General features: G+C 32.4%; 1 protein-coding gene and 1 long non-coding RNA gene across 2 annotated transcripts; one reads left to right on the top strand and one right to left on the bottom strand.

Moving 5' to 3' along the window:
- Positions 1 to 1,229: 1,229 nt before the first annotated feature.
- Positions 1,230 to 2,336, bottom strand: LOC109862411. The gene has a single exon (XM_020442464.1). The coding sequence runs from the start codon at positions 2,334 to 2,336 to the stop codon at positions 1,230 to 1,232; it is 1,107 nt and encodes a 368-aa protein (XP_020298053.1).
- Positions 2,337 to 6,930: 4,594 nt separating this feature from the next.
- On the top strand, positions 6,931 to 10,198 carry LOC109862412. The gene is made up of 3 exons (XR_002251137.1): positions 6,931 to 7,230; positions 9,806 to 10,020; positions 10,103 to 10,198. It is a non-coding gene; the product is annotated as an uncharacterized LOC109862412 (long non-coding RNA).

The following is a 10,198-nucleotide window of genomic DNA, read 5'->3' as shown; positions in this document are numbered from 1 at the left end:
CTCGCTGCGTACCGCCGAATAGCGCCCGATCGCAAGAAACTGAGTTGTTTCGCGCTTGTTTGTTTACCCCGTTTCTCGTTACTAAGACATTACATGAGAGAAGCCATTTTTCTTTTTATCTGATAATTGTGCACGCCTATAGAGTCCGATCATCGCTCTCCGCGCCTTCATTGGTTTACATTTATTAATTCATATCTCAATAAATATTGCGAATTTTGCAAAATGATATATAACTTTTCTGTTCAGAATGATCCGATCTACCTACACACGTCGGCTTTATAATTCGTTGTCGGACACCCTGTATATAAACTATATTATCAGTATTACTAATTTTTCTATATTTGTAATTTGTAATAAATCACAAAAAGAATCTACATTTTACAGATGCACAATCCTAAGTATTTAATAAGGTATTTAATATATAAAGTATTTTCATATAACATATTATATGAATATAATATATTAATTAATTGAATTTTGTATAATATGAAGTAAATATTTTGAGATAATATGTCTGAAAAATGTAGATTCTTTTTGTCATAATTTACAAAACAAAAATATGTAAAAATGAACACTAATAACTTTCAATATTCAAAAACCTTTTGAATTCTTTTTTTAACTCATATGTAATAATTTCAAAAAAAAATATAATGCATCTTGAAATGTTTTACTATCATCAATAATATTACGTTCTTTTTCCAAGACTGTAAATTTTGGAAAAAAATATAAATATATAAATATTGTACGTCTTTGAAAGAAAATTTGTGTAAAGCTTTGTGAGACATAAGTTAAATAAAACATTGGTTTAATGTTATATGATATTTAATATAGGTTTACAATCTCCTGTTTTACACAAATTGTCCAATATATATTCTCATATTAGATCGTTACATCGATTGAGCAGCAAAAATAAAAGTTTTGATGTGTTTAGACACGTGGACGCGCACCGTTCAGTGTTTTTCGCTCGTCTTACCCATTGAGATTTCCATGTTGGTGACATCGCAATTTGTGAAATCAATAGACAACGATGTAATTTTTCGAAATACATAAAATGTCATGCATTTCCCCATAGAAAATGAACCGAAAATATTACATAAACGTTGCTACAGAGTTCTTTCGTCTTAGATAGATAGATAGATGACGAAGAGCGGGGGGCTTGTGAGACCCTATTGTCACCTAGATTTCTAAGATCCTCTGCGACTCCCGCTAGTTGTTAATCGACCAAGCTGCTAAAACCCGGCATTTGCTGCCAGGCTGCACAGATGGCCGATTTTAATTATTTTCAGGTCCTCCGGCTCCACAAACATGGAGCCCAAAAATCTGAATCTCTTGAGTGCTAGAGACGGGCAGCGACACAATATGTGCACGCTGTCCTCCCTCTCTTCGCCACAAAATCTACAACTACTCTCCTCAACTAGGCCTAAGTTGAATAAATGTGCCTTGAAGGCCCAATGCCCTGTGAGGAGACCGATACACAGTCTTTGCCTGTACTTACTCATTGTCAGTAGTTCTTTGGTTTTACCTGGCAATGGCTGAGTCATCAGGACCTTAGCTTGGCGGCAGCTCTTCAGTATCTCCCAAGAGATCCTGTGCTCCCTTTTCAGCCAGTCCTTGATATGGTTTTTCCCTGTTGCAAAGGGAACTCCAACTATCTGGCAGACTGGTTCCTCTAAGGTACCCAGTTTTGCCAGACTATCAGCCGCTTCATTTCCTTGGATACTTTGGTGGCCAGGTACCCAGACAAGCGTGATGTTGTTTCGCTCGCCCAATCTGTTTAGAGCTTGCATACAGTCCCAAACCACTAAAGATTCAGTGGTGGTCTTGGCAAGAGCTCCTATGGCTGCTTTGCTATCCGTATAGATATTGATCCTCCTAGTTTTTGTCTCTCTTGAGAGTAGGAGTTTTGCACATTCCAGAATGGCCAAGACTTCCGCTTGAAAGACCGTGGCTAATTTACCCAGAGAGAAAAACTCTCTGTGATTTGATCCTGGACAGTAGATGCCTGCTCCATAGCAGCCGTTTGCTCCAGATCCATCAATAAACCATGCATGAGTGCCCGGCTGGATCTGAAGATTTTTGTTTTTCCAGTCCGCCCTGGTGGTCAAGTTTATGGAGAACGCCTTGTCCACTTGGCGTATTCTGGATATTCTATCTTGCTTTAAGGTAAAGAGAGGTTTGTGAAGAAAATCGAGCCTGGTATGACCTACTCCGAAATCTCTCCACTCTCCCTGACACCTTAGTCTATATGCTGTGAGTTTGGCAGCGCTGATGACAGTCAATCTTAGAGGTGGAATGCAGAGTGCCACTTCCAGCGCTTCTGTTAGTGTCGTTCTCATAGTCCCTACCGCAGCCCTCAAGTAACTACCTTAGAGGCTTTTTAGTAGGTTCTTTGACTCTATCTTTTCCACTCTGGGCCACCAAACAACAGCAGCATATGTTAACCTCGGTACAAGTACCGCTTTGTATATCCATAGGGCAGTATTTAGTTTAATACCCCATCTTTCGTCTTACAATATTAAATAATTTTGCAACAATTATATATTACAAGTTTTATGCAATGATAATAATAATATTACGAAGAAAGTAGTGGTCTTCCGCACTACNCATGAGGTGCCACTAATAGCGCGTTAGGTTTTTTAACGTGGACCTTCGCCTGTAGCCCTATTCTACCACGTTTTATTTCGCATCTGTTAAGTTTATTAATATGAATGTTGGATATTTAGGATGCCAGACATAGTACAATTTTACACATTAATTATTTGTAGATGTAAATGTCGGATATATAGAATACCAGACATACTAAGGTTTAAAGACATTTATTATTTTTACTAAAGTTTAAAGACATTTATTATTTTTAGATGTAAATGTCGGATATAGAGATTTCCAGACATTGTAAGATTTTAACACATTTATTATTTTTATATGTAAATGTCGGATATAGAGAATGCCAGACGTCTAAGATTTAAACACATGTATTAATAAAAAATATGACTGTTTCACATAGAATACAAATTAAAGAGTTAACATATTTAGTATTTATAGATGAAGATGTACAATGTGCTACAATGCTATACAAATTAAAAGTATTATAGTATTATAAGTAATAAAGTAACATATTTTTAGTATGTACATAATTATTACTTATAAATGTGAATTTCTGACATATAGAATATCAGAAAAACAAATTGGTAATTTAAACATTATTATTGCACATATTAGACGTGGAAGGACCAGCATCTTCAATATCATCTGCAGCATATAATCTCAAATGACTTTTCTGTTTTTTAGAACATGCAGAATACAAATTGTTTGTTGCCATTAGATACAAATGTTTTTCATGAATGTTTATGTCTACGGCTGTTTCCCTTCTCGCTTTCAATGCTGATTTTATAACGCAAGTAGCAGTGACAGTGACAGACGAAAGTTTATTTTGTTTTTTTGTCTTTATATCTGGCAAGAGAGAAAAGATTCTTTCTGAATCGGCATTTGAATTTGGCAGCGATCTAACGGCATTTAGAAGAGACTTTAAATTGGGATATTTATGTGTACGTTGGAAAATGTGTTTCCACATGTCATCAAAATTTAATTTCGAGAAATAATCTTTTTCTGCTTCTGTTAAACTCTGATGTAAAGCAAACCATTCTTTTCTTAAATTATTGTCGTCAAACCCACCAAAGGTTTGGGCAACAAAAGAAACGTCATAAAAAGAAGCTTCTCTATTACTATTATATAAAGCCATGTCAGATTCAAAAACTTTTAATTTTGATAAAAATAAGTCGTTTATTGGTAATTTTGTACAAATATCTTGGGCAGCAGTCACGTAAAATTGCAAACAATTTTCTCTAACATTTGCAACAACGTCTGCGTGTCCCTGTCCGATTAATGTTACAAGATATTTTTCACATTCACTTCCTAAGCTTACTTCGTTTAAAGATTTTTGATTTTTTTTATTGGAAAAATCAAAATTATTATTTATATTACGTAAAAGCTCTGGATTTACAAAATTTTTACATACAATATTTAGCAATTCGAGTGATTTTGGTTGTAGTTTTTGTATGCTTGTTTCCAGAGCTTGAAAAAATGCATTAAACAAATTTAAAAAATGTAAAATATATTTCAAAAATAATAAATATGCTTTTACAGCTCAGGTTTGTGCATGACAGATAATAATTTTTCTCCAGTCTGTGTTTTATCACTCAGTACTATTTCTGTTAAAAAATTATTAATGGTATCCTAAGATTTTAAAATTCTTTCAATACATACATGTCGAGAAAGCCATCGTGTATCGCACAACTTTAGAATTTTGTTGTTTATTTTTTCAAAGCATTTACTAAATTCTTCAAAAATAGCTGATCGCTTTGGACTACTATTAATAAAAGTTGCTACTTTCTTTACGAATTCCTCGCAATAGTCTGGAATTTTACTACATGCAGCATTAGCAATTAGCGCAGAGGCATGACAAGGACATGTCAATGTCAATAAAGTTTTGCAAAATTTCTGAAGCTTTGTTTTAAACGAAGAATATTTACCCGTCATAACAGACGCGTTGTCGCAGGACAAAGCAACAATATTTGAAAATGGAATTTTAAGTTTTCACATTTCACATTTAAACGCATCAAATAATTTTTTCGCGCTGCAATCTTTTGCATCTATATCAATTAATTTGACTAATTGCGAGGAAATATCTAATGTTTCGNGATTAACGTACCGAACAAGAAACGTCATCCATTTCTGATTAGAAATGTTTGACGTTTCATCTATAAAAATAGTAAATTTTGTATTTTGAATAATGTCGACTATACGATCGGTTTCAATCGGACATAACACGTTCGAAATAATCTTTTGACATTTTACTCGACTCATTGTCATGTTTTGCAATACATTTATATCTTTTCCTATTTGTTGGAAGAATTTTAAAATTTCTGGCGCAGTTTGAAGCAAAATATTGTGTTCGGCAATGAAAGCAGCGAATTTAATTTCCGCTGCTTTCTTTCGCTCTTTGAATGATAAAGTTTTGTCTGTCATAGTTACATCTTCATCTGTTTGTTTTTTTTTCAACATTCTTTTCTTTAGTTACATGTGCTGCGGATTCTGCGTGCTCATAAATACTTGACAATCTTGCTGACATATATTTGTCACAAAATGAGCAGAAAAATAATTTATTGTTATGCGATACTTCACATAACCATGGTTGAAATTGCTTCATTTCCAATCATTGTTTTCGAAATTTATGTAGATCCGAAGTATGTATAACATTCTCATCATTATTATTTAAGAAAACACACATGTGTTTTCTTTAATATTATTTTTATGACACGAAGAATCTGCATGTCTTGAAATGCGCGTGTTACAAGAAAAATCTTTATTGCATATAGTGCAATGAATAAGACTATCATTTGACTATCATTTGATACTTTTCGTATCCAAAATTTATATCGGTCATCTTTAAGCCAAACTTCTAGAAAACTTCTCTTTGATTTTTTTTGTGAATCGTACATTTCAATATACGACAAAAGGACAAGAAAGAATTAAATTAATAGACAACAAAAAGAAAAAATGTAAGATAAGTTTACTGACTTACTTTGGAGTCAGTTTTCTGACTGACGTTACCACTTAATCGAGCAAGTTTAACGTACAGAATATACGTTGACTTGCAAGAAAATCATGTAATGAATTCAATCAATCTATCATACAAGTCCAATCAATCAGTAGTATAAGTCTAATCACAGATTGATGTCATAGATACTAAGTATCACAGATTTAATATAAATGATCTATAAAATAGACAAAAAAAAGCCACAACTCTTCACTGCACAATACACCACAATACATAATATACGCAATAATCGGAAAACGAATGCAGCGCACAGCGTGGCTGCGACACATACGCGATTTTTAATTGTTTCGCGTAAGTCGCGCCCGCGTCGCGCTTGTCATCTTTTAGTTACAAAGACAAAAACGAGGGCAGCGCTGAAGAAAAGTGGAAGACAGGTTACGCCATGGAGACCGATATGTCTCGTAAGTAATAAGTAAAATCATTATTTTTCTCATACTAAATTGAATGACAAAGTTATTCAAAAGTCAAAGCAAAAGAAATATAAGAAAAAATATCTCGTACATTTTTGCTGTGTACATTGTGCGCTGCATATATTAATATAAACGTTGTTGTCGTGATTATTGCATATGTATTGTGTAGTGAAAAGTAGTTTTAAGTGACTTTGTCATCGATTGTTGTCTTAGGAGAATATATTTATTTCAAGCAATTTAAAAGTTGTACAGTATATTGTGGATGCTTTCCAGCTAGCTGTATAACATAGTGTCTACTAGTGCAAATGAAACACTGATATGCTCCTTCTCACACTAATAGACACTATGGTTAGAAAGCACCCCGTGTCAGTATATCAGTTCCCATATAGCACAGAAGGTTGCAGCAACATTGCTGCAACGTTGCAACATTGCAATTGCTGTACAATGTTGCAGAGATATTGCAAAAACATTATTTAGAAATATTATTCTAGCAATGCTGCAGCAATATTTTAAAACATTGTTAGAATTGCGTATAAATATTATAGTGTATAATCAGTGAGTGATTACAGATATAGTGTCAGTTTTTTGCAATTCAATGTACGTAATTTGTGAAGCCTGGTACTACCACATGTTAGTGTCCTGCTTAACTTCATACGTTTTTTTCGCGCAAAAAAGGCCATGAGCGGATCCAAGCTAGGGATACAGACTTGGGCTGCGTTCCGAGTTACGCATCGCATATACGCGCATTTATTTATAGTACACGTCGTGTATAGTATAGATAAATGCACGCATATGCGTAACTCGGAACGCAGCCTTGATAATATGCGGTAGCACGTGGAGGGGATGCGCACAGAGCTACATACCGTATACTTCCAGCTGTGTGCGCATCCCCTCTACGCTGTTCACAGTGTTGACTCTTTTACAGAGTAAGTTCCACTGTGCCGTTCGCAATGCTCATGGAATCATTTCATCCTTGTTTTTCATCAAAAGTTACACAAAGATAGGTAATACTACGAGCGTTATGAACGGCAAATGGAACTTACTTATCCCCTCCACCGCTTCAGCATGCTGGAAGAGAATCAAAACACTGTGAACACTGCTTCCACGTGCTATCGCATGCTAAGGCCCAAGATATTAATCCAAGCGTGATCGTTTCCTATAAAGTGTTTATTTATAGTGATTTTTCTTCACAAATAAAGTTAAGTAAGTATATCACAAATGATTATTTTGCTGATCTATGTATATTAATTAAAATCTTCCTGTGTTTCACAATTTATTTTATCCAATCATATTCTTACTTTACTTTTATATTAAAATATACGCACATTGAATATCTATTATGTAGTCAAAGGTGCACTTTTAAATATTATAAAATCTATATACACACATAAGCATGTATATATCTTTTGAGAATATTCTTTGAATATTCATCTAATAATATTATATAATTATTAATATTCATCTAATAATATTTGTTTAATATTTACAAATTTTTAGTGTGGTATTTATGCAATTATTATTTTATTATAAAAATATGTATAACATACACAAAAGACTTGTTTCCAAACGCCACAGTAGACGGATTATTGCTAATAATACTGAAATAGATATCGCTGGCTGTTCAAAATCAATTCTAGATTCGTATAATGTCAATACTTCTCTTCCAAAAATACTGTTCATGTAGATGTACATAATAAAAGTGCTGCAGAAGTTATTTGTAATGCATACAATGAAAGTGCTGCAGAAGATATTTGTAATGTACATAATAATAACACAATGCATACCGACATTACAACTTCACAGGATTATGATAAATGTCAAGATCATAACATCCAAAGAAACAACGATAATTGTTATGATCCTATGATACTTGATCGTATAGTAACTGAAAATTATAAATCTATTATAGAAGAAGTAGATCAGACTTATGACAATAATGATAATGAAAAGAAATTAAGAAATGCTATAGCTACATGGGTTGTATCATATAATATTCCCCACAATGCATGTAATGCATTGTTAAAAATTTTGCGTCAATATACATCGTCTAACATNCCTATGGACACACGAACATTGCTGCAAACTCCAAGACAAACAAATATAGTAAAAGTATGTGGAGGAGAATACTTTCATTTTGGTTTACACAATATTATTAAACAGATGGTATTGAAAAATAACGATAAATGTTTTAAGTTACTAATAAATATCGATGGTCTGCCACTAGCAAAATCATCACAAGCATCCTTGTGGCCTATTTTATGTTCAAATACAGTAAATATGACAGTATATCTTGTTGGTGCATATTTTGGGTACAAAAAACCTACTAATTCTAATGTTTTTTTGCAATCTTTAGTCAACGACTTAATAGATTTAATTAATAATGGTTATATTTATAACGGAAACGTAATTAAAGTTTTATTATTTGCTCTAATATGTGATGCACCTGCTAAATCGTTAGCATTATGTATAAAAGGTCATACAGGATTTAATAGTTGCAGTAAATGTTTAGTCAAAGGCACGTATATAAATGGTAGAATATGCTTCCCATGTGAAAAAAAATATCCTTTAAGAACAGATGAGTTATTTGCAATTAATGCTTATAAAGAATTTCAAATTAGTTTTTCTATTTTAAATAATGTTCCCAAATTTTTACCTTTAACTAATACTCCATTAGATTACATGCACTTGATATGTTTAGGAGTTGTTAAAAAAATAATACTATTTGGGATAAAAGGTCCACGTTCTGTACGTTTAAATACTAGATCTATCAATAAAATATCACATCTTCTGATTTTGTTTAGGAATACTACACCAGTTGATTTTGTTAGAAAACCCAGATCACTAAAAGACGTTAAGCAATGGAAAGCTACGGAATTCAGAAATTTTTTATTATATACTGGTCCTGTTGTATTAAAGAATATATTACAAGAAAAAATATACATGCATTTCCTCACATTACATGTAGCTATAACAATTCTTACACGTCGAAATTTATGTCAAAAAGAATTAATAAATTTTGCTGAAGCTTTACTTCATCATTTTGTTGAGTCATTTCAAATATTATACGGTAAACAGTATATATCGCATAACGTGCATAATCTTTTACATATATGTTCTGACGTAAGAATATATGGTCCACTCGACAATTTTAGTGCTTTTCGTTTTGAGAATTATATGACATTAATTAAGAGACGATTACAAAAAAATAACAAACCATTGCAACAATTAATTAAGAGGTATAATGAGATTGAAAACTGTAATTTTCTATTTGTAAAACATGATAAAAGCACTGAAACATATTCATGTAAATATTTGCACAACAATGGTCCAATACTGGATAATATAGATGTTGAATCACAGTATCTAATGATATCAAAGGGAAAATTTAATATTAATTGTAAAAGTTCTTCTAATAATTGCTGTTTATTAAGAAACGGTCAATGCATTGTGATTGTGAACGTTATACAAAAAAAAATAAAGAAATTTGTCTAATTGGTANAAAATTAAATTATGTAAAAGATTTGTATAAATCACCATGTCAATCCAGTGATTTCCATATTAAAGTAATGACAGTATATAATGATAACATTTATTCTTGGCCAATTACAGATGTTCTATGTAAAGTGTGGAAAATTCCTTATGGGAACAATAGAAATACTTACGTAATTTTTCTCCTTAATCATGACATTTAATTTTGTGCGTTACATAATGTATATATAGTTCTATAATAAAATATAATGCATATTTACTATATGACCGCATGTATTGTGCAATACAGAAAAATGGATAACAAGAAATATATTATTGCGGAATTTGATGATGGTCTACAGTTGATACCCGCAATATGGTTCAACGCAGATACGTCATCAAGTATTTGNCCTAGTCACTTCAAAACAAAATTTCGTATTAATAAGGCCATAGTGACAAGAGAGATCCCACAACATAAATCAGATTGGGAGGAGTTACCAATAAAGAAAGTTTTTGGCATTGCAAGTAAGAATAATGTAACACATATATTTGTATTTATTAATAATTTTTATAACTTGTTTTAATGATTTTCTTGTAAATTATTTAGATACTTACGAAGAAGGTATGCAAAAATTATGTTTAGCGGAAGATACCTCAAATATTGATGAAACAGGTGTATCGTCAAACGAAGTAAGAGAACGAG

This window comes from Pseudomyrmex gracilis, unplaced genomic scaffold (genome assembly GCF_002006095.1).
Source record: "Pseudomyrmex gracilis isolate BER0280 unplaced genomic scaffold, ASM200609v1 scaffold_1754, whole genome shotgun sequence".
Classification (NCBI taxonomy): Eukaryota; Metazoa; Arthropoda; class Insecta; order Hymenoptera; family Formicidae; genus Pseudomyrmex; species Pseudomyrmex gracilis.
Note: the sequence above shows the minus strand (reverse complement) of the source record. Positions and strands in the feature narration are given on the sequence as shown.

Excerpts from the sequence above, each read along its gene's own strand:
- LOC109862411 (XM_020442464.1), bottom strand. The coding sequence starts at position 2,336 with ATGAGAACGACACTAACAGAAGCGCTGGAAGTGGCACTCTGCATTCCA.